Genomic DNA, 26,490 nt, shown 5'->3' on the forward strand with positions numbered 1-26,490 from the left:
GGGCTCCCCCCCCCCCCCCCCGCCCTCCCTTCCCAGGGGCGGGGGCCGGGTCCGGGCCCCCGGATCCCGGACGGCTGGGGGAGGGAGCGGGAGCGGGGCCGGGGCCGGGGAAGGGGCCGCGGGTGCCGCAGCGACTCCGGCTCCCGCGGCCGCTCCGGCTCCGGGTTTTGCCGCGCTCCCGGCCTGGGAAGTTTCCTCGGAGTTCGGAGCTGCGAGAACTTCGCGCCCCCTCCCCGCCCTCCGACCCCCGCCCCCGCGGGGCTGAGAGTTGGGGGTGGGGGTGGGGTGGGGCTTTTGTACGAGGGGTCCCCGCCCTGGGGGCACTTGAGCTCCAGTCGTGACCTTCCCAGGACTCCGGATGAGCGTGGGTGGAGAGGGAGCCCCAGATTCTGGGTCCCCCCCCCAATTTTGAGTCCCTGGTCCCCGCACCTCGAGCTCCCAGTCCCGGACTTCTGGGTCTCTATATCCCAAGCCCTGATCGCTCCGGGGCCCCTGTGGCTTGGGCCTCTGAGGTTCCCCGCCCCCAATTCTGAGTCCTGTCCCCCGGGGCTGGAACGCAGTCCGGGCTCCAACGCCCCTGCGCTTGCCCTGCTCTGGTCCTGGCTTCCAGGGTCCCCCCGCCAGCACCAGACTTGGGGGGTCCTTGCACTCCGCTCTCCTCCCTTCCTCCCCCCATTTCGTTCCACCCTCGGGTCCCGGCCCCTCACCTGCAAGCCCCGGGTCCCGCTAGCAGCAGCAATAGCAGCGGCGCCCGCACGGACGGCGGCGGCATCAGGGCCGCGTCGGCGGACCCGGGTCCCCCGGCCCCATGGCGGCCCGCCGCGACCCTCCCTCCTCCCTCCGGCCCTCCTTTCCTCGGCTCCCGGGCGCGTTCCCGGGCCAGCCTCAAGCGCCGCCAACTTCGCCGAAGTGAAGGCTGTCGGGGCGCCCCGCCCCCAGGCCGGGCGGTTCGCCCCGCCCCGGGCCAGCCCCGCGCTCCCCGCCCCTCGCCCGGCCTCCCAGGGTCCCTGCCCACCCTCCACCCATCACACAGCGTGGGACCCGCAGACCCTCAGAAACTCAGGCCGGCCACGCGGGGAGATGCGGGGCCAACCCACCCGCAGGGGCAGACACCCAGCCTGGTGATCATCTCCGCTCCCCACACACCCAGAGCCAGATACGCAGGGCACAGACCCCCCAAACACCCCGACACTGAGACCAGGCGGGTCCCAGAGGCTCAGGAGCACACCGCCACCAGGCACAAATGCAGACACATGCACCGAACCTCACGGGGACTTTAAACCTCCAACACTGGAAAACCTGAAACTCAGGCCCAGCCAAGCCTGGAGCCTGGGGCCCTTGGCAGCCTCAGACCTGAGACACAAGCTCAGAGGAGGCTCATGAATAACGGCAAAGATGCACATACACACTCCTAACAGCCTTCCGCTTCACAGCCCGGTGTGAGCCCCAGCGGTGACTCCCGTCCCACCCCGTACCCCACACAGCTCTGCCACTCAATTCGATCAACTGACTTTTCCAAAATGTCTCCATGGTGAGAAAGGGGACCCCTGAAAGGCCACCCACCCAGCCCTGGAGGAGCTGTCCTTCTGCGGAAGAGCCAGACACAGATGCACCCAGCACTGTGGGCTCGGGGCTGGGACAGAGGAAGGGGCAGGGTCCGGGGAGGCCTCAAAGAAGGGCTGGTGAGGGTTCTGCCCGTAGTGTGGGTTCCTTATTTCTTCATTCATTAATTCAGCAGGTAGGTCTAAAGCTCCAGCTCTCTGTCTGGCTGTGTTCCGGAGGCCGGGTGCACCTTTTACCTCCAGAGGACTTCCCAGAGAAGGGTCCGGTGGGGCTCAGCCTGCATGAACTGAAGGAATGACGTCCCAGCCGAGGGACAGTCCTACATCCGGAGAAGGGGGCAGAGTCCTGAGGGAGAATGGGCAGGCCCGGGTGGGGCTGGCCATGAGGAGGAGACAGAGGTCAGGCTGGCCCCCTGCTATCTGGCTTGGTGATGAGGCTGCAGGGAGGAGGAATGGGTTGAGGGTGAGGTGTCAATCCGAGGAGCTTGAGGACCACGCAAAAGGCAGCTGAACGTCGGGGCTGAGCATACAGGAGTCCTGACATGGGCACCCCGAGATCTGTGGGCAATTTTAAGACTTTTTCTTTTCTTTTTTAAAAATTAATTTGCGAGAGAGAAAGAAAGGAAGGGAGAAGGAGAGAGAGAGAGAGAGAGAGAGAGAGAGAGAGAGAGAGAGAGAGAAACATTCATCAGCCACCTCCTGCATATCCCCTACTGGGGATCAAGCCCACAACCTGGGCATGTGCCCAGAATCAAACCGGTGACCACTTGGTGCGTGGGACCATATTCAACCAATTGAGCCAGCCTAAAACTTTTTCTTTTACAATATTTTTAAATGCACCATAATACAATGTCCATATGCCCTTGGTCCATATTTACCCACACTTTGCCACATTTGCCTTATAATTACACATATACTCCCTAAGAGCAAGGGCACTCTCTTATCTAAACACAGCACAGTTTCCCCCTCAGCCCATGTCCAAAGTTTTCTGTTCCCCCAACAATATCTCTGTAGCATGTGTCTTTGCTGGTCCAGGATCTAATCTCTGATGATGTGCTGCATTTAATTGTTATGTTTCTTTCCTTTTTTTTCTTTTTACTGATTTTAGAGAGGAAGGGAGAGGAAGAGAGAGAGAAACATCAACGATAAGAGAGAATCGCTGATCAGCTGCCCCCTCCCTGCATGCCTCCTACTGGGGATCCAGCCCGCAACCCAGGCATATGCCCTGACCGGGAATCCAACAGTGACCTCCTGGTTCATAGGTCAACACTCAACCAGAGCCACACTAGCCGGGTTGTTTCTTGCTGTCCTTTCATCTGAATCGGTTCCTCAGCCTTTCGGTGTCTTTCACAACGCTGACATTTCTGGGGAGTCGAGGTCAGTTGTTTCACAGATTCGCTAGGCCTTCTGGTTCCCCCGGACCAGGGTCAGGTTGTGTGTCTGGCAGCATGGCTGGTCCTCCCAGTGCATCGGTGCATCGTCTCAGGAGGCACCTGACGCGAGTTCCCGGCAGTGCTGGTGTTAAACTTTGACCACTTGAGTGAAGGTGGCAATTTTCCTTATTGTAAAAGTACCATTTTCTTCCTATCCCCCTCCCCCGTAATAAATAAATGTCAATATCGGATGGAGAGATACTTTGAGACTGTGTGAATATCCTGGTGCCCATCAAACTTTCATTCACTGTTTTTGGCAGTTGTTAATAATTTCCTCTGGCGATTTTTTTTTTAATTGAAGCAAAATTTGCATAACATAAAATTAACCACTTATCTTTTTATTATTTTTTTTCAAATTATATCTTTATTAATTTCAGAGAGAGAGAGAGAAAGAGAGAAACATTAATGATGAGAGAATCATTGATTGGCTGCCTCCTGCACACCCCCCACCGGGGATGGTGCCCACAACCTGGGCATGTGCCCTGACTGGGAATTGAACCGGGACCTCCTGGTGAACCAGGCCAGTCAACACCAGTTTCCTTTTTAAAGTGTGTAGTTCAGTGGCATTTAGTGCAACCATCACCTCTATCTTGTTCCAAAACATTTCCATCACCCCTAAAGGAGACCCCATATCTTTTGGCAGTTGCTCCCCATTCCGCCTCCCCCAGTCCCTGGCAACCACGCATCTGCTCTCTGTCCCTATGACGGTGCCTGTTCTGGACATTTCATATAATGGAATCATAAACCATGTGGCCTTTGTGTCTGGCTGCTTTCACTCAGCATCATGTTTTCAAGGTTCATTCACACTGTAGTGTGTGTCAGTGCTTCAGTCCCTCTTATGGCTGAGTAATATTACACTAAATGGCTACACCACAGATTGCTTATTCATTCATCCACTAATACTTTGGATGGTTTTTAAACACAGGAAGAGGAAGATGTGAAGAAGGCAGAGAAGTACCATTAGACAGAAAGGAGAAGCATGAAAAGCCAAGGGTGAACGTTGAATGACTAACCCGAGCCTGGCATCAGAGATGACCCACAACCCCATTATCTGAGGGGGGTATATGCCCGTCTTATGGTGACTTGCTGGAGGCTTCTAGAGGAAGCGCTGAGATTGGAACCCAGGTCTGAGTGGCTCCAGGCCACATGGAAAGTGAGGGATTGGGAACTGGGAAGAGAAAAAGACTAAAGTTCCACAAGAAGGGGCACAGTATGACTCACAAGGAGTGTGCTGAGTCCATAGGCCCATGGGCCAGGCCCAGCTTGAGTCCTTCCCATGCCTATCACCCCAGGAGAAAACCTAAGTCCCCCACCCTGTGGATGGGGGCCTGGCCTTCTCTGGCCCGTCCTGCCCACCCCCCCTTATCATTAGACTGAGCCAAACTTCACCCTCACCCAGCAGGACTTGTACTCTCCTGGCCTTTGCCCTCTGCCTGGGATCCCCGTTGGACAAGGGACCCTTTTGCTTCCTTCCTAAGCAGGAACTCACAGGAAATGTGTTCTCTTTGAAAAACGCATTTTCTTCTGGTTATATAAGGCCTGCTCTACTATTTCCCACACAAGCCACCCCTTGGCCTATTCTGGTCCCTCTTTCTAGCGTGAATCCCCTCCCCTCCTTCATGTACCTGGTGAACTCCCGTTCATTCTTCAAGGTTCCAGCTCTAGGACTCCCTCCTCCCCACCCCTCCACCCCCTGCCCTCAGACCCAGCTCCTCCGCCACCCCGGGCTTTACCTGTGCCCTCCTGCCCTCCAGGGGATGGTGGCATCTGTGTCCTGCTCCGTCCCCTCCCTAGACTGGGAGCTCCCCAGGGGCCAGGCATCATCCAGCATGGGGTGGGCACAGAAGGGGTGACATGGGAGGTTTTGTTGACTTAGGAAGGGGCTGAAGGAGTTGAGATGCCCAGCCCAGAAGGGCCACCACAGGGGCCTAGACCACTCTCTTCAGTACCATTTTTGGAGCCTGGGGTCCAGAAAAGAACCTGGGGCAAAGGTAGGGGCTTTAAGAGGGGGGCTAACTCCTCCCCTGACCCAGCTGAGAAAGGGTTTTCTGCTGGAATGAATACTCTATGAGATGCTGAGCTCCCCAGCTCAGGGATCAAGCCATGGACTGGACACACATTTTGCTAGGCAGGAAGTCCAGAGTCTACTACTCCACTGATACAGCAGCCCCTGGTCTGTGGCAGACAGAGAGGAGAGGGAGCAGTAATGATGAAAACATAGGCTAAGGATGGCATGAGGAGAGTGGGGACAAAAGGAAGACACATTGACAGAGCGCCTACTATGTGCCAATACCTTTCTGAAGCCCCCATGTCTTCAAAGGAGCCCACTCAGCAAGGAGAAAGTGGGGTCCTGGCTTCGGGGTCCTTCTGCTGTCCTCCAGCCCAAGGTGTCCTGCATGAAAAGGGGGACAGGACGGTTGAAGAGACCATTCCCACGGCCTCGCAGGGGGCAGCCACACAGTTCCCAAATGGTGGGGGTAGGGGATGCTTGACCCCTCCCCCTGGCCCTGCTGGCTGCCTTGGCTGGGGACTGCATTTCTCCTCCATGAGTCAGTCCCCAGGGATTGGGGACCTGGGGCCAGACCAACACACAGCTGCTGGGCTCAGGCCTGCTGACCAGGAACCTGAGAAGATGCCCTGGGCTTCTCTGCTGGGACCACGGTCCCGCCCTCTGCATGGCAGCTAAGCTGGGGCCAGGCCTTGCTGCCCAGGCAGTGAGCCGTGCCAGACCCAGCAGTAGTGAGGGTGGGTCCTTGGCAAGAGTGGGATGGCTGGACCCCAGGGGCTGTGGGCTGCAGACCCAGCCAGGTCTCCTGGCCACTGCCTTCCTCTCATGCTCAAACCCTCCAAGGCTCCCCACTGCCCAGAGCGACACCCTTCCCAACTTCCCAGCTTCACTTCCCTGTCTCCCAGCCTTTCTCATCTTTTCACAGGCTGTGCCCACTGCACATGCTCCCTTCTCATACCCAGAAGACTCCTTTCACCTGACAGCTCACTCTGACCCTCCAGCTCTTCTTCCTTCAGTTATTCAACAAACATTGACTGAGTCCCTACTTGGTGCGGGGTCCTATTATACTAGTACTAGGGGCCCAGTGCACGAATTTCTGCATGGGTGAGGTCAGCCCCCCCCCCCCCCATAGGGGCTGATCAAGCTGGGCTGGCCAGGGGGAGGGGATGCGGGAGGTTGGCCAGCTGGCCCCGCCCCCGATTGGGGTGGGGGGGCAACCAGCGGTGGGGCTGGATAGGGGAGGGGCTGTGGGCAGTTGGCCAGCAGGCCCCGCCCCTGGTTGAATTCCGGTCAGGGGACAATTTGCATATTAGCCTTTTATTATATAGGATATAGGTAGAGAGGATCAACACAGAGCAAGCTTCTTCTATAAGAAACAAGACTGCAGCCGAAACCAGTTTGGCTCAGTGGATAGAGCCTCGGCCTGCGGACTGAAGGGTCCCAGGTTCGATTCCGGTCAAGGGCATGTGCCTGGGTTGCGGGCACATCCCCAGTGGGAGATGTGCAGGAGGCGGCTGATCGATGTTTCTAACTCTCTATCTCTCTCCCTTCCTCTCTGTGAAAAATCAATAAAATATATTTAAAAAAAAAAAAAAAAAAGAAGCAAGACTGCAAACAGCCGGGCCGGTGTTGCTCAGTGGTTGAGCGTTGACCTATGAACCAGGATGTCAGGGTCAGGGCACATGCTCAGATTGCAGGGGATTGCAGGCTCGATCATCAGTGGGGGGCGTGTGGGAGGCAGCCGATCGATGATTCTCTCCCATCACTCATATTTCTATGCCTCTCTCCCTCTCCCTTCCTCTCTCTGAAATCAATAAAAACATTAAAAAAAAAAAGACTGCAAACATAAAAACCATGAGGAAGAGATTTCGGTGCTGGGGAGGAGAGGTCTGTCCTTGCTGATGAGTGAACATCAGAACTGAGACCTGAAGGAGAAAAAGCCAGCGAGGCAAACAGCTAAACTCCGAGTTTAGCTGCTAAAGGAAGGGTGTTCCAGGCAGAGAGAACCGCATTGCAAAGGCCAGAGGAGGAAGGGCCAGGGGGATGAGAGGAACATCGAGGAGGCCAGGGTGCTGGGTACAGAGAGAGCAAGGGGTGGGAGGCCGAGGATGGGGGCCAAGTCCCAAGGGGCTGAAAGGTCTGGGATCCTGTCCCAAACACAGTGGATGCCATTGGAGGGTTTAGCCAAGGGAAGCTGATCTGGGGGTTGGAAAAGATCGCCCTGGAAGCCCTGCCCTCTCTCCTCCCAGGGAGCCTTCCTGCAGCTACACAGCTACACACCGTCTCCTCTGGCTCCCACCCTGCCATGGGATCCTGCCCGGCTCCCACATGAGGCTCTGAGCCCTGTGGGCATCTGTCTTGCTCATTGATGAGTTTCCAATATCTAGCATTGATCCAGGTACACAATGGGTGAAAAGACTTATCAGTTGGCAAAGGAATGTGCTCCGTACATCTTGGAGCAAAGCAGGACCCAGGGGCTGGAACCCGAGCACCCCCAGCGCCAGCTTAGACATGTCCCTGTCTGGACGCAGACACATGCAGCCCCCGTTAGATCAGGACCAGGTCCGAAGAAGGGCTGGAGGCCTGGGGGCTTCCCGGAGGAGGAGGGGATGTGAGAGCTGCACGTGGAAGAAAGGAGAGTTAGGAGAAGGGAAGTCACTCCCGTTGGAGCACCGACTGGCTCTGTAGCTCTGGGCACTCCCCACCCCTCCTGGGGGCCGTGGTCTCCTTGCCTTAGGAACCTCCATTGGGTGGGCCATCCAGTGGGTGTCTTGGCCTCATGGGCCCTGGGCTCAGACCACTCCAACCTTCCGTGGCCATGGCCTCACTCAGGACCTCCTCTCCTCCTGCTCCGCTCTGAACCATGAGGCTCTGATGTCCTCTTCCTGTCCTTGCCTCCCTGGCTCCTGAGACTAACCTTCTCTCCCGCAGGTGAGTCACCTGTCCTCCATTTCCTCCTGCTTCAGAGCAGGGGAGCCCCTCCCCATGCCCCCTCCACCCTCAGGACCTGCCATTCCCTCCTCCCTTGGCCATAGGTTGAGGTTTCTTCTGTGGAAAAGCAAAATTCACAGCGAATACTCATCTCACGTCCCTTACCCAGCCTCCAAGCTCCCGTCTCTGTCCCCTCGGGCTTCATTCTTCCCCTTTACCCTCCACGCTACGCCCGCCCGAGAGGCTGACCTCTCCGACCGGTATCAACGGACAGCCTGGTCCTCTGGCTTCCAGGTTTGGCCAACAGGAGGCACGGGCAGAAGCAGCAGCCAGGAGAAAGAACGGGCTATTAAGTCTCCCCCATCCCTCTTTGGGAAGTTGCCTCAGGTGCCTGTGTCCTTTGACCAAAGGCCCTGTCCACACATACCTCTCGCTGGGTCCTGTTAACCTCTTTGCTTCCTCTTGCCGGTCAGTCAGGGAGACCTGGAGACGGTTTTGGCTCCCGCCCCATTGGTTTCCCCAAGCCCTGCCGGGCATATAATGGCCCCTGTAGCAAACCCGACTCAAACAACCCTATTTGAATGTGCCAGTCCTTTCCTCCAGGCTCCCACAGGGCCCCCACCCTCTCTCCCTGTCCCTCCCCGCTTAACTGCACTCGGAGCGCCCGCGCCCTCTGTCCTCAGCTCCCACGCCAGGGTTTCCTCCCTCACATGGGGCTCAGTCCTCTCGGTCTCTCCGCGCCTTCCGACACCAGGAGCCTGCCCTTCCTCCCTGACCCCCCTCCTCCCCTGCGGTGACCCCCAGCGCCTGCTCCCCCTCTTCCCCTGCGGCCTCTCTCCTCTGCCTGCCCCTTAGAGGTCGGGGCACCCAGGCTCGGACTGCGGTCTTGTTCTCCCCTCTGTTCTGGGGAGACTCCCTCCTCTCTCCCAGTGTCAGTGCCTTCGGTTCCGCTGCGCTCTCTTTGTCTTTAACCCATTAGATGCGTCTAGGTCCCTGCCCCAGGGGTCCAGCCCCCAGGTAGTATTTCAGACACACAGCTCTGTCTGGGACCCTTTCCTGCTGGCCCCCATCGCGCTGGGGACCCATTGCGTGTCTTCCCACCCCAAACTTTCCTCGTGGTCTCACGGAAATGCTAAATCATCAGTGCACGGAGCACGCCCTTGCAGGGTCAGCTCCCAAGCCACCTCCTCCAGGCAGCCTTCCCTCTCCTCCTCCTCCTCTTAGGTAAGTGCCCCTCCCCAGTTCTTCAGCCGCAGGGGCCTGACCACACTGGGCTGAGAGCGTCGGTGCCTGGCTCCGTGCCCACCCCAGCCCTGTTGCGGGGCCAGCGGGTTGGAGCTGGTGGTGGAAACAGATGAACGAGTGAAAGATGGAAGGAGGTCTGGAGGCCAGAGCTCCGAGCTGGGAGCGGGAGAGGCCGAGCTGCGGGGAGGGGGTGGGGGGCCAAGGCCCAGCCGCCGCGCTCCGAGCCCCTTCCAGCCCGGCTCCCACCGAGCCCCTTGGCCAGAAGACGCGCCGGGACTGGCTGCAGCTGGAGAGGCGGGCTCCGGCCGAGCCGCGAGTCGCTATTGGCTGGCTGTTCAGGACTCGGACCAATCCGCGCGGCCCTTCTCCTCCCTCCGCCCCTGCTTTTCTCCTGCAGCCGCGGAGGCGGAAGGCTGCGCCTTCTCGTTACCCTGGCAACCGTCAGCGGACACTGTTGCTCCGGCAACTGTCGGAGGCCTCCCGTCAGCCTTCGCCGGGGCCCCTGCGGTCACCCAGACAACTGCTACCCGTTCTGCTCCGCCATCAGCCCTTCCCCCGTCACTCCGGCAACTGTCGCCAGACCCGCCGCCCCCCTGACACCGTCCTGCTCCTGCGGCAAAGCCTCCTCGCGCAGACCTCCGCCCCGGGTTCCTCCGTTCATCTCTGGGCCCCCAGGGGGCACTGCTCCCGCCCCGGCCGGGGGTCCCAGTTCGGGTCTCTGCCTCGCGCAGAGGCTGCGAGCCCTGCGCGCACTCTGGCGTGGGACTGCCCAGCTTTTCAAAATGCAAGCCATGTCCCTCCCCTGCTGAAGCCCCCAACCTCACTCTCCTTGAGAATCAAGTCCAAACTCGTGGGTCTGGCTGCCTCCTCCCTCGCTCGGCCCCAGCAGGGATTCATCTCAGCCTTGTTACTCCAGTCGCCGGAGCTTATGCCAGCCTCCCATCGCGGGATTTACTGCTCCGCGCTCCCCCAAGAAAAGTGCGCCCCACAGCGAGGGAAGCCTTTTCTGAACCCCATCTCACCCTCAATAGCTCTGATGCTTCTCTGTGGACTCCAGAAGGAGGCGTGTTGTTGTTCACACTCTTCCCCCTGGAGAACAGTGCCTGACACATTATGAATGAAAGTGTGATAGGCGGCTAGACAGACATGAGCAGAGCAGGGACGATGGGCCAGGTACAGAGGGTCACTAGGGCAGCAGGCCCTGGGTGCCTCGCAAAGGACAGTTGTAGGGTGGGACCTCCTCCCAGGGCGACCTTTCTCCCCCTAGCATGTGGCTGGTCTTGCGGTTTGGGGTTGGATCCCTGACCTTTCCTCTCTGGAGGACTCAGTTGTATTTCAGCTCCAGGCCCAGAAAAGCAGCCAAACCAGACAAGTAACAGCACAGCTGACACCAGGACCAGCTGCACTGAATAATGACCCCTGCCCTGGCTCCGGGGTCAATCAGTGGAGACCGGGACCCTGGAAGGACACGCCTGGAAAGCCGTTGAATATTCCAATGAGATCTTCCCCTGGGACCTCTCTGAAAATCTCCACCCTCAAAACCCTTAGGTCAGAGCACCCAGTGTGCTCTCCCTCCCAGGACCATGCCTGTATCTTTCCCTTTCCCTTCCCCCTCCTCCTCCCCTAGCAGGGTCACCTTTATCTTCCTCACTTCTAAGGTCCAAGGGCCCTTCTGTAACTGGAACCCAAGTTCAGTGCCTGCCACCACAAAACCCAGATTCATTAGGCAGATGCTGGTGGAAAAGGAAAGGGGTTTATTCAAGTGCCATTCACCTGAGGAGATGGGGGACTCTGGTCACAAAGCCAATCTCCACATCTCAGTGCAGACAGAGGTTTTTATGAGGCAGGAGAGGCAAAGCAGAACAAAGAAATCAAAGGAAGGGAGTTGAAAAGATCTCTACGTGCAGGCCAGTACGGTCCATTCCAATAAGGACCTCAAAAATGGTCAATGATGGTCCAAACTGCGGCTCGGCAAACCGCGGCTCTCAAGCCACATGAGGCTCTTTGGCCCCTTGAGTGTGGCTCTTCCACAAAATACCGACTTCTGCGCATGGGCCACGAAGTTTCAATCGTACTGTATGTGCGCACCCGCACGTGGTATTTTGTGGAAGAGCCACACTGAAGGGGCCAAAGAGCCGCATGTGGCTTGCAAGCCACGGTTTGCCGACCATGGGTCTAGTGCAGCGGTCGCCAACTGGTGGCTGGCGGTCCGAAAGGTTGGCGACCGCTGATCTAGTGTGTCATCCTGGTTCTTTTTCATCCTGGTTCTGTTTGAAGGTCAGCAAATCTTCTGGAACTGGGATGACCGAAGGTTGGAGTCTATCTTCTGAAGTTCATTCCTAGGATTCTTATACAAACATGCTATTTATTTATAAGCTACATATTAAAGTGAGCATTTACAGAAACAACATCAAAAGAATAGTGGGTGGGCCCTGACTGGTTTGACTCAGTGGATCGAGCGTCAGTCCACAGACTGAATGGTCCCGGTTTCAATTCCGGTTAAGGGCATGTACCTTGGTTGCAAGCAGGCAACCAATGGATGTGTCTCTCTTCCATTGATGTTTCTCTCTCTCTGTCTCTCCCCCTCCCTTCCACTCTCAATAAAAATCAATGGAAAAATATCCTCTGGTGAGGATTAACCAAAAAAAAAAGGGAAAAAAAAAAAGAATAGTGAGTGGGTTATAATTTTCCACTGTTACAATTCTCCACTGTCAATTTTTCTTCTATTTCCATGGAAGTAAGGGGGTTGTAGACAAAATTTTTCAAATAGGGAGAAATATATAAATGATTTAATATTACTTATCAAGGTACAATTTACCAAATTGTTCTAAGAAAACAAACAAGTTTTTTTTATTTTTTTATTTTTTTAATATATTTTATTGATTTTTTACAGAGAGGAAGGGAGAGAGATAGAGAGTTAGAAACATCCATGAGAGAGAAACATCGATCAGCTGCCTCCTGCACATCTCCTACTGGGGACGTGCCTGCAACCCAGGTACATGCCCTTGACCGGAATCGAACCTGGGACCTTTCTGTCCGCAGGCCAACGCTCTATCCACTGAGCCAAACCGGTTTCGGCAACAAGTTTTTTTTAAAATGAACAATATTTTGAACAAAGTCATAAGAATAATTATCTTTCATTTATTTAGGCCCATAATTAATTTTTGTTCATCCTGATTATTTGCCAGTATTTTCATGAACCCAGTTAGTTATTCCTTAGAGCTCTGTAAATTTTTATCTATTTTAAAAGGCATGATCTGAAAATTTATTCTCTGAAATTTATATTTTATTTATTTATTTAAATATGTTTTTATCGACTTTAGAAAGAGACAAAGGAAGAGGGAGGGGGAGAGAGAGAAACGATGTGAGACAGAAACATTGATTGGTTGCCTCCCATATGCACCCTGACCGGGGATTGAACCCAAAACCTGGATATGTGCCCTGACCGGGAATTGAACCGGCAACCCTTTGGTGCATGGGATGAGCCACACCAGCCAGGGCCCGAAATTAATATTTTAGAATAAGTCAGAGGATGCAGCATTTTTGCAAATGCATCAGAGTAAAACAATGACTGTCGCTAAATGACAAAAAAAATACTTAAAATAACATAGTTATAGATCTGATTATAATGCAGTTTGCTTATTTTGTAACAACATTTTAAGGTAACACTCAGAATTACAAATGAAAATATATAAGACTAAGAAATTAATTAATTTGCCCCCACTGTCATTTGTACCTGGGGTTCCTGGGGTTCCAATTGGTTTTGAAATATCAAAGGAAGCTTCCTGGGCTTTTCATTTGTCATGAAAATTACCATCCACTTTACTATCTACCTAAGTGCTTTTCTTCCTTTCTTTTTTTGGTTAATCCTCATTTGAGGATATTTTCCCATTGATTTTAAGAGACAGAGAGAGAGAGACGTCAATTGGTTGCCTCCCTCCCTTGCCCCACCAGGGCTGGGGATCGAGACAGCAACTGGCATACATGTCCTTGACTAGAATCAAACACAGGACCCTTCAGTCCACACTATCCATTGAGCCAAACCGGCTAGGGCTTCTATCTTATTTCTTTTTTTCCATTTCCATTTTCTTCTTGAGTATTTCTCCTCCAATGTCTTTTTTCCCCTATAATATGTATGTCCCTTTCTTTTATCTTTCTCACCTTTTTTACTTCCTTCATTCTTTCTCTTTTTGCTTCTTTCCTCTATACCAGCGGTTCTCAACCTGTGGGTTGCAACCCTTTTGGGGGGTCGAACGACCCTTTCAGAGGGGTCGCCTAAGACCATCGGAAAACACATACAAAATTACATATTGTTTTTGTGATTAATCGCTATGCTTTAATTATGCTCAATTTGTGACAATGAATATACATCCTGCATATCAGACATTTACATTACGATTCATAACAGTAACAAAATTACAGTTATGAAGTAGTGTTGGGGTCCTGCCCCAGCAGGTCCAGGGGTTCCCAAAGGTGTGGACGGAGTCGGTGAAGAAGAAATGACAACAGAGACAGCGTTCAGTTGATCAGCAGCCTAGCCAGGTTCTCCAGCTAGGTTCTCCAGCCAGGTTCTCTAGTCAGGCTCTCCAGCCAGGTCTGTCTTTATTCTCCTGTTATATCTGTATTTATACCAGTTGATTTTAATCCTATCCATTCTATTCCAAAGGTTAGGGCATTTGTTATCTCCATTCCAAGGTCACTACTCTATTGTTCTGTTAAGCTACAAGGAAGTAACTGAAGGAGATTATCCTAAGTAAAGATTATGTAGCTTAAGCGTGATTGTTTGTAGTTAAAGTGATTAACTACCCGCCTGGCACTTAGTTAAGGGGTTTTACTGATTTATTCCCTTCCTTAGTCCCGTTAATCCCTAACTCCAGGGAAAAATCCCCACCTGGGGAAACAACCTTTCTCGGAGAGGTGACCTTGGTTAAAACACATAGCGCTAAGTAGGGGAGCAAACATATTAAGAACAGTATGCCATATACGCCAGGTCCCTTGAAACATATGCTGTGCAGATGTTTCTTCCCTGTAGCAACTGTGTCGAACAGCAAGGATGGATTGGCTTCCGGCAAAGTAGCAACGAAAATAATTTTATGGTTGGGGGTCACCACAACATGAGGAACTGTATTAAAGGGTCACGGCATTAGGAAGGTTGAGAACCACTGCTCTATACCATTCTTCTTCAACTTACACAGACCCTCTGCAACTTGCACAAACCTTCTGCAACTCACATGAACCCTTTGTGACTTTCCTAATTCCTGTTTATTTTTTCTTAACTTATTCAGAAATAACCAATTTTAGAACAATCTACTTTCAAGTCTGTATTACTGAAACCAGGTAGTTTCCTTATGACTTAATTAGAATTCTCAAATCTTAGAAACCTTAATTTTTTTAAAATATATATTTTATTGATTTTTTACAGAGAGGAAGGGAGAGGGAGAGGGATAGAGAGTTAGAAACATCGATGAGAGAGAAACATCGACCAGCCGCCTCCTGCACACCTCCTACCGGGGATGTGCCCACAACCAAGGTACATGACCTTGACCGGAATTGAACCTGGGACCTTTCAGTCCGCAGGCCGATGCTCCATCCACTGAGCCAAACCGGTTTGGCAGAAACCTTAATTTTTAGTGACAACTAAAAGCAAGCAATTAGTATTCTTAAGATTGGCAAATTTATGAATACATTTCACAACTTTCAGAAGTAGGCTCTTTTTTCCACTGGAAAATGCACTTACATTTTTAAGAGGCAGAACAGAAATAACATAGCCTTGACCACTGTGAGGAGGCTGCAGAAAAAGCAGGGGTTGGGAGAGATGGCAGGCCCCGCAGCTTGCTGGCTTGTTCCTGAGACTGCAGCCGCTCCAGGGCTTCCGGAGATGAATTTAAAAGTGCTATTTTTTTTCCTTTATATTGAGGTGGGGCACTGGCCCCTGCTGCTTCCACAGCCTGCACAGGGTTCGGGGGTGATAGTAATTGCTCCCAGGACCACCGTAGCTCCTGGGCCTCCAGGAGGAGTATTTAGAGTGTTTAAAATTTTATTTCTTCACTTTTTTTTTTTTTTTTTTTAATTCTCTGGGAGAGGATTGAGATCCTTCCCCTCCCCCCCCCTTTGAATCATCAATTTATTTATTTTTTAAAATATATTTTTATTGATTTCAGAGAGGAAGGGAGAAAAATAAAAACATCAATGATGAGAGAATCATTGATTGGCTGCCTCCTGCACGCCCCACACTGGGGATCGAGCCCGCAAACGGGGCATGTGCCCTGACTGGGAATCAAACCCTGACCTCCTGTTTCATAGGTCGATGCTCAACCACTGAGCCATGCCGGCCGGGCTGAATTGTCAATTTAGATCTGAGTAGAATTCTTATGATGTAGCAATAGGAAAGCTTGCACGTAAGAGATCTTATCCTATTTATCAGCCCTTTGGCAAAACAACTCCAATTGCAAAATAGTAATAACAATTAGACAAACAGAAAGGAGCAAGCAACTATATAGCAATGTGATTCCTATGCAAATTTCTCTAAGCAACAATATTCCAAATTAAAAACATCCGTTAAGCCCAGCTGGCATGTCTCCGTGTTTGAGCAACAGCCTATGAACCAGGAGGTCACAGTTCAATTCCCGGCCAGAGCACATGCCCAGGTTGTGAGCTCAATCCACTGTAGCTGATGGGTGATTCTCTCTCACCATTGATGTTCTCTCTCTCTCTCTCTCTCTCTCTCTCTTTCTCTCTCTCTCCCTTCCTCTCTGAAATCAATAAAAAATATTTTTTAAAAATTTAAAAAATCTGTTAAGACAATCTACAGATATAGGCAATAAGAAAAGCAAAACAATACCCCCAAATACCAAAATCAAAAAAGCACTCCAACCAAATCCCACACCTGGGAGCTGGGATTTCTCTTAGTCACTGAGCCCTGCCTACTGCCATGCAGCACCTATTGATTCCTGTGGAATCCCAAATTGTTCAAAAAACGCCAAATGGGGGGAAGGGGCTCCTGGTCATGTACACCAAACACTGCCCAGTTTTGGAGTCCATCAACTCCCCAAAGACCTGCTTCTTTCACCAGCTAGGCATAGCATGTGACCAGCACTGAGAAAGAGTGAAGGACAGTCTCCAAGTCAAATCACTTGGCAGCTGCTAGGGGCTCCCAAATTCTCTCACCAGGTCAGTCAGCCACAGGCAGCCTGGAGAACCCCCTCCAGAGTCCAGGGACTTACTGAGGGGGCTCCCACCACCTCCTGGCTGGCTCATCAAAATTGTAACTGGAACCCAAGTTCGGTTGCCTGCCACCACAAAACCCAAACTCATTAGACAGATGCTAGTGAAAAAGGAAAGGGGTTTATTCAAGTGCCATTCACCTGAGGAGATGGGGGACGCTTGTCACAAAGCCGATGCCAACATCTCAGCGCAGACAGAGGTTTTTATGAGGAGGGAGAGGCAAAGGCAAAAAACAACAAAGAAATCAAAGGAAGGGGGTTGAAAAGATCTCTACGTGCAGGCCAGTGCAGCCCATTCCAATAAGGAACTCAAAAATGGTCAAGTGATGGTCTAGTGTGTGTCACCCTGGTCTTGGTCACCCTGGTTCTTTTTCATCCTGGTTCTATGTTTGAAGGTCAGCAAATCTCCTGGAACTGGGATGACTGAAGGTTGGAGTCTGTGTCTTCTGAAGTTAATTCCCAGGATTCTTATACAAATATGCTGTTTAATTACAAGCTGCATATTAGTCAGAGTCAGCATTTACAGAAACAATGTCAAAATAATAGTGGGCTCGGGTACAATTTTCTACGATTACACTTCCTTTGCCTCTGTAACTTGTTTGCCAAGCCCATTTCTTCTACAGATTACTTCTTCCACCACTGTTATTTTATAAATAAATGTTCTCTTATCATTTGAGTCTCCTCTCTGAATTCTTTCCTAGGCGGAACTCAAGTGCCGAGGTTGCTGAACCCCGGTTCCATCTGACACCATGGGTGTGACACCCGGTGTGGCTCCTGCCAGCCACATTACGGTGTCATGACGGGCACTGTGTGGCAGGATTCCAGAGAAGCTCACCCAGGACCACCTTGCAGACCTGGACCAGCCCTAGGTACTAGCAGGGACCCATGGTGCCCCACCAGCTCCTTACTTGGCATCCGGTGGACTTGGGTGACTTTCTTGGAATTCGGGAACTCTTTGTTTTAAGATAAGAGACTGGCTTTCTTTGAGCTGTTTTATTTTTGAAATACTCAGGTTTGAGCTCAGGGTTAAGAGTTGAGAGACCCTAGGGCAGGGGTGGGCAAACTTTTTGACTCGAGGGCCACAATGGGTTCTTAAACTGGACCGGAGGGCCGGAACAAAAGCATGGATGGAGTGTTTGTGTGAACTAATATAAATTCAAAGTAAACATCATTACATAAAAGGGTACGGTCTTTTTTTTTTTTAGTTTTATTCATTTCATAGGGCCGGATCCGGCCCGTGGGCCGTAGTTTGCCCACAGCTGCCCTAGGGCCTAGGCTATAGATAAGCATCAAGATAACTAAGGAAAGAAGAGAAAAAAACGGATGGCTGCCTTTTAACTTTTCATTTGGAATTGCTTTCTGAGGGTCTGAACAAAACCTTTTGCTGGATAAAGGAGAGCCTAAACTCATTCAACAAGGGACACCCAGAGCTTCTAATCGTCCTAGAGAAGGTCAACAGGCCCAGCTAACATGTATAGATCACCAGGAATCTTCTCTGGTTCCTTGGGGGTTTTCTGGTTTTAAAAAGACGACTCTGCATACTCCCTAGGGTCCCTGAAGCTGGGGAATGAGGCCACCCTCACCTCCTCTACACTCTTCTAACCATCTTTATTTCCAACTTCTGTGAAAGCCTCAGGGATACCTTAAAAGGGACTCTCCCTTCCCTTTGAGGGGTGGCGGCTCTCTCTCCCAGGCCTCCTAAGGGACCAGGGCTTTGGGGATCATGAAAGGCAGGGCAACAGGTCACTGGCTCAACAACTGGAGACTAGAATTGTAGGACGAATTTTCCGTCTGAGGTCATGGAGATATCAGGCACTCCCTGTATGGACAGACACGATAGGGGAGACCTCTGGTAAGGCCGGCTAAGTCCAGAGGCAGGCAAGCAGGGATGCCTCGCTTGGGACTAGCTTCGTGTAGAGTGAAGTCCAACTGTCTGAGCAGAGTGAGTCCATCCTTACAGTGCCCAGCCATCACTGTGACCGCTGTTGGTAAGTCTGCCCTCAGAGCATGGGGTGACTCAGAGCTGGTCACGGGTGGCACCCAGATGGCAGGAAGTGCCTGTGGAATGGAACCCACCTGCCTGAGCAGAGTAAGTCCATCCTCCCATGCTGGCCATCAGGGAGGTCACTGTTAAGTCTACGCTCAGGGTACAGGGTATGCACTCCACAGCCCAGGTATTTCCCGGGCGATGGGAACCTATGCCAATGTGGTTCTGACTGCAGGACAGCCCAGAGACCAGTAGGGACGCTTCTAACTCTCAGCTGGGAATTTGTCTCTTCATAGATGGGGAACCTGTTCACAGTGCCTCAAGATAACCCTTTGGGATGCATATTCGCCAACTGCGAGAAATTGGACCCTAAGTCCCTCAAGCTTCTTTATAATATAGCTTGGCCCCACTATAAAGTGAACAATAGAGAGGTTTAGCCTGTTAATGGCACCATTAAGTTTAATACTATCCTGCAGCTAGACCTGTTTTGCCATCCCAAGGGAAGTGACTGGAGGATGAAGCCTCCTTAGGTCAATGTGTCTTTCCCATACATGCAAGCCTTCACGGCTCTCAGAATGACTCTCAGCTGTGTACTACCTATAAGCTAGATCTCTCTGTAATTGCTACAGAGCCTAAAAGAAAAATATGCCCAAATGGAAACAAACATTCCAAAGATGGATGAATGAAATTGTCAGCCCTTTACCAACATTTGCCAAACCTTGAGATATTTAAAAAAAAAAAATGACTGTCCTTGTTTTATAAATGAAGTCTTTTCAGGGCCAGAGGTGTGTCTCCAGAAACAGTTCAAAGCCCACCAAATCTTATCTTAGCCATCTTTTAAAATGCACATTTCTGGAAGGTAATTGTTTAAAAAATTTTTTTTTTTATTGATTTCAAAGAGGAAGGAATAGGGAGAGAGAGAGATAGAAACACCAATGAAAAGAGACAACCATAGATCGGCTGCCTCCTGCATACCCCCCAGTGGGGATCAAGCCCCAAACCTGGGCATATGCCCAGACTGGGAATCAAACTGTGACCTCTTGGTTTATAGGTTGACGCTCAACCACTGAGCAACACCAGCTCAGCTGGGAGGTAATCTTATTGACAGAAAAAACCTTAGCCACTTAAGCAGATCAATTAACTCATTTCAGCTGTAACATATTGATTGCTAGACAAGTCTTAAGTTCACCTACTTTTGGCCTTTTATTATTTAAAAAAAGCTTAAAAATAAACTTGGAGCTTTTAATGTCTTATATTTTATTAGAAATATGTCTCTTAAAAGCATGAGTGTGTTTGCCAATGAAAAGCCTGTTTCTAGAAGTTATAAAATGTACTTGCCAATTGAAAGGATACTAATTGCTTACTTTTTATTTTTAAATATATTTTTATTGATTTCAGAGAGGAAGGGAGAGAGAGAGAAAAACATCAGTGATGAGAATCATTGATCAGCTGCCTCCTGCACGCCCCCTACTGGGGATTAAGCCCGAAACTGGGGCATGTGCCCTTGACCAGAATCGAACCCAGGACCCTTTAGTCCGCAGGTAGACGCTCTATCCACTGAGCCAAAATTGCTAGGGCAAATACTAAGATTTTTAACACAGTTTGTCCCCACTATGTTACAAACCTACTCGTACTCAGGAATACCACCTCTAGACACCATCGTCACCTCCTTCTGTCACCAGGTCTCATTACCCCTTTGACAATGAGCAAGGATCTCTTAGCTCTGAAGGAAAACTTCATTCCTCTTCAGCAGGAAGCAGCTACAGAAGAGACCCTGTGCCCCTTTTCTCTGAAAGAATCCAGAGCCAAGACATGAACAAAGCAAGGACGATGAGCCAGGTACAGAAGGTCACTAGGGTAGGAGGCCCTGGGTGCCTCGAAAAGGACAGTTGTAGGGTGGGACCTCCTCCCAGGGTGACCTTTCTCCCCCTAGCATGTTGCTGGTCTTGCGGTTTGGGGTTGGACTCCCTGATCTTTCCTCTCTGGAGGCCTCAGTTGTATTTTAGCTCCAGGCTAAACCAGACAAGTAACAGCACAGCTGACACCAGGACCAGCTGCACTGAATAATGACCCCCTGGAAGGACACATCTGGAAAGCTGCTGAATATTCTACTGAGATGTCCCCCTGGGACCTCCCCTAACATCTCCACCCTTAAAACCCTTAGGACACAGCACTCAGGGTGCTCTCCCTCCCAGGAGCAGGCAGGTGCCTTTCTCTTCCCCCTCTCCTTCCCCCCAGGGGAGTCACCTTTACCTTCCTCACTTCTAAGGTCCAACGTCCCTTCCTTTGCCTCTATAACTTGTTTCCTAAGCCCATTTCTTCTACAAAATACTTCTTTCATCTCTGTGATTTTATAAATTTTCTCTTACAGTTTTGAGTCTTTGCTCTGAATTCTTGCCTAGCCAGCAGAATTCAAGTACCGAGGTTCCTGAACCCAGGTCCAGTCTGACCCCATGGCTGTCACACCTGGTGCTTGTTCCTGCCACCCACAACAAAAGGATGTTATACTGGGCCCAGCCGGTGTGGCTCAGTGGTTGAGCGTCGACCTATGAATGAGGTCAGGGTTTGATCCCTGGTCAGTGCACATGCCCAGGTTGTGGGCTTGATCCCCAGTAGCGGGCGTGCAGCAGGTGGCCCATCAATGATTCTCTCTCATTGATGTTTCTATCTGTCTCTCTGAAATCAATAAAAGAAAAAATATATATATATCTTAAAAAAAAGGATGTTACATTGGAGACAAGGGCCGACTGGTGTGACCAACAGGCTGGCTCTGGCCAGGCAGGCCCATCCCAGAGATGAGAATGTATGTGTGAGGTCTGCTGGATCCCCAGAGAGATTTATCCTGCTGTAGGTCATGGTACTGTCCCCAAAGGCCAGACAAAGGTTAGGGACATAGAGGCTGATGCTGTGACTAGTCTGAGGCAGGTAATCCACCCTTGACTTGTACCACCCTCACTGGGAGGTTGGAGCCTGGGGCCCCAAAAGTTAACAGAAACTGGTGAATTTGGAACAGATGACTCCAAGAGCTGGAGAAGCAGGCCTCAGACCCTTGATGGCCATGCAGCCAGCTGGTCCCTTCCTGTGCCCAATCCAGAATCTCACATATCCTCAGGGAGCCAAGAGCTGTTTTCCCATGGACCTGAGACAAGATCCCAGGCATCTTTCCTAGGCTGCTGTGAGAGAACTTGGCCTTTCAAGGCCTGGAGTTGGGACTGGATGATCATGGGAGGGCGCTGCCCAGGGCCTAGCTGGAGAGGATTCTGGGCACCCACTTGCCTCCCCAGGGGTCATCCATTGGAGAGGTGATCAGGAGCCAAGCAGGAGGTCCCCAGCACTAGGAACATCCTCATCAGCACTGTCTGATAGAACTTTTAAAAATATATATATATATTTTATTGATTCAGAGAGGAAGGAAGAGGGAGATAGAAACATCAATGATGAGAGAAAATCATCGATCGGCTGCCTCCCATATGCTCCCCACTGGGGATCAAGCCCGCAACCCGGGCATGTGCCCTGTCAGGGAATCGAACAGTGACCTCCTGGTTCATAGGTCGATGCTCAACCACTGAATCACACTGGCCAGGCTGATAGAACTTTTTATGTTGATGCCCTTGAAAGATGGCTAGTGTGACTGAGGAACTGAATTTTTAATTGTATTTAATTTTAATTAATTTGCAATTAAGTCAAAGTAGCCAGATGTGACTACCAGTGCTGTATTGGACAAAGCAGCATTTAGCTGAAAACCCAGACTGGATGGAGATAGAAGCCAGGGACAGGAAAGTAAAAGTTTACTCTCAGGGTTTCAGGGTGCTGATTCTGGCAAGAAAACTGGGGCCCCAGGGAAGGGAGAGAGAACATAGCATTTAGCTCCATGGAGTAGAGGCATCCCTGGTTTCCTGGAGTCAAAGTGCTTGCTCACAGGTACACACTCATGCCTGTGAGTATACGGGTTGGTGTGCTCCAGGACACCCACAGATGCTCTTGTGTGCAATCTAGGAGTTCCACCCCTATGCATGATCCAAGAGAGCACCTGTGTATGTACACGGTGTGGTCTCCCAGGTGCACGCAGGCCAGTGAGCAAGGGCCACTAGTGCAGCAAGTCTTGTAAGAAGGCCCACATGTATTGGTGCATTTCCTCAGGGTGGCTCTGTGGGATCCAGTGCCCCACTCCTGGCAGAATGTGGGCTTCCAGCCGGCCGGGCACAAAGCGCCTGCTGATGGCCCCGACCAGCCCATGCTCGAAGTAGCTGTCCTTCTCCCCCCACAGCAGCAGGGTGGGCGTGGCCAGCTCCTGGGGCTCCAGGGGGAAGTTCCTATGACCAAGACAAGACAGGCAGAAGGATGGCTGCCCCCACCTCCTTCCCCACCAACTCCCCTGAGCTTCTGCCTGGGTCTGGACTTACCTGAAGATGTTTCGGTAGTAATTGAGGGGCCCGGTGAGGCCACTGGGCTGTGAGAAGTCATAAAGGAAGGCCTCAAGCTCATTGGGGCTCAAGCGTGGGATGCCCCTCTTATGGTGGGTGAGGGTGGTCTTCAGGATCTGAGAACAAAGCAAGACTCTGGCTTCAGTGCTCCATCTACCCAACCAATTGCCCTCCACCCACAACCACCCCAGGCCTTCATTCTACTTCACCTGGAAGTCAGACATGGACAACAACTTCTCGGGCAGCCAGGGAAGCTGGAACAGGAACACATAGTTGGAACGAAAGAACTGGCCAATGTGGCGCATTGAGTAATCTAGGGGGAGGGGAATGCAGACATGAGGCCTGGGCCTGGGATGGCTCCACATCCCTGCACCCCTATACCCACCCTGGTCAGGCACACAGATACACCAACACTCAGGCATGCAACCGCTGCCTGTCTGAGCCTGTGAAGACACCTGACGTCCCCCTTTACCCTGGCACCAGCTTCCCTTCCTGCTGAGTAGTCACTGTACCTACAGAATGGGGCACCTCCCTCTGCAGCTCCTGGGAGCACCCACATCCACTGGTGTGCTCTCCTGGCCCAGGCCTGCTTCATTCAACAAACATTTACTGAGCACCTACTGTGTGCCAGGCCCTGTTCTAGACTCTGGAGACACAGTGATGAACAGGACAGACAAAACTCCCTTGCCCTCAGGGAGCTGACAATCTAGAGATGGAAACAGGCAAGAAACAACAAGGTGGGGGGGGGGGGAGAGAGAGAGAGAGAGAGAGAGAGAGAGAGAGAGAGAGAGAGGAGGAGGGGTGGAGAACAAATATTCAGCTATGACTACAATGCTGGTAATTAAAATCAGGTGATGTGATGAGCACTGAGTAGCCAGAGATGGCATCTTATGTAATTGTAGTTGCTTAGTTACCTATGCTTTCACTGCTAGAAGAAAGCCATTTAACTTCTCTCAGTTCCCCCAACTGGACCATGGGGATAATAATACTTTCATAAGCCTAGGTGGCTTGTGAAGGTTACTGTATGAGGCTCCTGGTCAGAGAAATTATCACCTGTAAGTCCTCAAAATATGTGAGTTACTCCTAAGTGTACTGTCATTGGTTGTAGATTGGGAGTGCCCCAGGGGAAGGGACCCAGGTTCACTGCTGACCCTCCAGCCCCAGGTGTGTTGACTGATGGACAGAGAAGTGTAGCCACAAACACATGCTCCTTCAAACAGACACACCCCAGCATCCTGGACTCCCCGACACACCTTGGTACACCGACATGGGGGCAGCACTGACCACCACCATCCGCTCAACCAGGGACGGGTAGTAGATGGAGAAATTCCAGGCCAGCAGTGCACCCCAGTCGTGGGCCACCAGGATGCACTTGGAGTAACCTGCGGGGTCAGAGGAAATGGAGTAAGCGAGATGCCCGGCAGAGGTGAGTCAGGGGCAGGAAGGCCAAGGCTGGGATGGGGACACATCCCCACCCAGGCCCAGGATGACATCCTGGATGTCCGCCGTCAGCAGGTCGACAGTGTAGGAGTCCACATCCCTTGGTGCATCGGAGGAGCCGTAGCCACGCATGTCCACGGCCACCACGTGAAAGCGGCTCTGGAACTCCCGGAGCTGGTAGCGCCAGGAGAACCTGTCCGGCCGGCGGAAGAGGAAGGGAGGTTGAGTCAGGGTCCCCACACCTAGCAGAGGCCTATCCCGGGCGGTGTTAACACAGACTCATTCCTCTTTGTCTCCTCCCTTGGGGCCTCTGGTCCCTGGGCCTCCTAGACACCTGTCCCCCAGCGCCCCATCTGAGCCCTGTATCGGTTCGCCCCCAGTCTACCCAGCCCGGTCCTGCCTCCTGGGTACCCTGGTGGTCGGAGTTCCACCTCCCCCCAGCCCTGTGCACCCAGTCCCCTGGGCCTCGGACATACCAGTTCTGGGGAAAGCCGTGCAGAAAAAGCATGAGGGGCCCGTTGCCGCGTCCGGCGGAGACATAGTGCAGGCGCAGGCCCGAGCTCTGGGGGAGGCACAGTCTAAGTAAGATCTGGGGAACCCCTCTTCCTTATGCCTGAAACCCTCCCTTCCAACCCCCCCCCCCCCCGCCCCCGTCCCCCGCCCGGCCTTAGGTTTGGATTCAGTCATTAGCGCTCAGCTCACGCAGCCGCAGCCCCGCCTCCCCGCCGGCACCCGGTGCGCTCACCTTGAGGGTCAGGAAGCAGTGCTCGCCGAGCTCAGGGTCGCTCAAGCAGACGGGTGCCGTGCGCCGGGGGAGCCCGCAGCAGCCGCGCCGGGGCCGGCACAGCACGTGCGTGAGCGCAATGCAGCCATAGACCGCGGCGGCCACCAGCGCCGCCGAGAACACCAGGGTCCACATGAAGGCGCGCAGCAGCTTCAGGGTGAGGCGCGACGGCGCCAGCAGGGCCGTCACCACCAGCTCGGGCATGGCGCCGTGTCCTGGGACGACGGTGCTGCCGTCGGGATCCTCGGCCCGGGGCGCGCGCAGCAGCGGCGAGGCGGGGTCCGGGCTGCAGAGCCCACCGCCTTTAGCCTGGGGTCCCTCCGTGCCGTCGGGGTTTGCGGAACGCTGGAGAGAACACGACTTACCTGAGTGCCAGGTGAACACCTGGGCGCGCTGGCCACAGGGAGCCAGACTAGGGTGCCAGGGTGGAGCCTGCGAGGACCAGGCTGCGGTGGGTGGGGAGGGACCTTGGGGCGAGGTGCGAGGAACTAGAGCGGTGGGCGGGGCTTAACATGTGGGCGTGGTCTAGGGGGACTCCCGCAGCAGGTGGGTGAGAGTTTAACTCCAGAGGAAGATTGACGTCCTGCAAGGAAAGAGGGGGAGTCCTGAGTGGAACCGGGGGAACCTGGAGCGAAGGGGCGGGGAACTGAAAGGCAGGTATGGCCTACGAGCCGGAAGGGCGGACCCAACCTGGTCCAGGAGCCTTGTAAAGGTTGGGGGCGTGGCTTGGGTGTGTGGGCGGAGAGAAGGCGGAGCCCAGGGAAGGCGGGGTCTAACTGGGTGGAGAAGGACGGAGCAAGAAAGCTGGGCCAATGAGCTGGGGGCCGGCCTGGACCCGGGCCAATGAGACAAGGGGGCGGTGCCAGAAACCAATATGGCGGGCCGAGCGAGCCCAGAAGTGGGAGGAGGGGGCAGCCTGCGCCACCGCAGAGATTAGGAGGGCGGCTGGGGCTATTGCTGCGGCCTGAGAAGGCCTCAGGGGTCCCCGGCCGCCATCTCCCGGGAGTCCCCCGCCCGGGAGCGCGCGACCCACCCTTCGGCCTGGCTCCAAGCGATCTAACAGCACCTTCACCCAGCTCTGGTTTCAACGGTGGGTCCTGCAGCCGCGACCCCGCGCTAGCCTCCAGTTGGCCCAGTGGGCCCTTCGGCCCGCCCCTGCACAGCGGTGATTGGACTCTGGCGGTCATTTTGACGTGCAGGCGACAGGTCCCGCCCGAGAGCCCAGCCGCAGGTGCCGGGACCCGGGCTCCGCAGCAAGTGGTGGAGGGGATACTCTTGTCTCCTCGGAAGACCCGGCCCGTTGCGTCACTGGGACTGTGGCCGGAAGAGGAAGTGGGCCTGGGCCGGGCACGAGGCTTCTTCCTCCTCGTTTTGCAACCTTCCCCCAAGATCCTGGGTATTTCACGGTCCCTTATTTAATCTTTATAACAGCCCTATTACGTGTAAGTGTTGT

General features: G+C 52.9%; 2 protein-coding genes across 3 annotated transcripts in view; both read right to left on the reverse strand.

Moving 5' to 3' along the window:
• NOTCH3 (notch 3) overlaps window positions 1–816 on the reverse strand; it is a 33,404-nt gene extending 32,588 nt beyond the window's left edge. The window contains exon 1 of the mRNA XM_023763304.1: window positions 708–816. The gene's annotated coding sequence lies outside the window, so the exon portion shown is untranslated. The remainder of the gene's footprint in view (window positions 1–707) is intronic.
• A 21,213-nt stretch (window positions 817–22,029) lies between these two features.
• On the reverse strand, window positions 22,030–26,286 carry EPHX3 (epoxide hydrolase 3). Of its 2 annotated transcripts, XM_014465122.2 has the most exons (8): window positions 26,104–26,286; window positions 24,999–25,620; window positions 24,730–24,815; window positions 24,289–24,446; window positions 24,067–24,195; window positions 23,023–23,126; window positions 22,793–22,929; window positions 22,030–22,702 (listed from the first exon to the last, which is right to left on the reverse strand). In XM_014465122.2, exons 2-8 carry the CDS (start codon window positions 25,239–25,241, stop codon window positions 22,477–22,479), a joined length of 1,083 nt encoding a protein of 360 aa, XP_014320608.1. In that variant the 5' UTR covers window positions 25,242–25,620; window positions 26,104–26,286; the 3' UTR covers window positions 22,030–22,476. The 2 variants fall into 2 exon arrangements, with proteins under 2 accessions (XP_014320608.1, XP_023619087.1); XM_023763319.1 differs by having other exon boundaries at window positions 24,999–26,286.
• Window positions 26,287–26,490: the final 204 nt, after the last annotated feature.

Source organism: Myotis lucifugus, unplaced genomic scaffold, assembly GCF_000147115.1.
Source record: "Myotis lucifugus unplaced genomic scaffold, Myoluc2.0 scaffold_280, whole genome shotgun sequence".
In the NCBI taxonomy this organism is placed as follows: Eukaryota; Metazoa; Chordata; class Mammalia; order Chiroptera; family Vespertilionidae; genus Myotis; species Myotis lucifugus.

What these genes read in the sequence shown, in the direction of transcription:
- EPHX3 (XM_014465122.2), bottom strand. Translation starts at nt 25,241, where the DNA reads ATGCCCGAGCTGGTGGTGACGGCCCTGCTGGCGCCGTCGCGCCTCACC. An exon ending in ACTGCTTCCTGACCCTCAAG is followed by an intron (nt 24,816 to 24,998) that starts GTGAGCGCACCG and finishes TGCCTCCCCCAG; the next exon opens with AGCTCGGGCCTGCGCCTGCA. An exon ending in CCCCATGTCGGTGTACCAAG is followed by an intron (nt 23,127 to 24,066) that starts GTGTGTCGGGGA and finishes CCCTCCCCCTAG; the next exon opens with ATTACTCAATGCGCCACATT.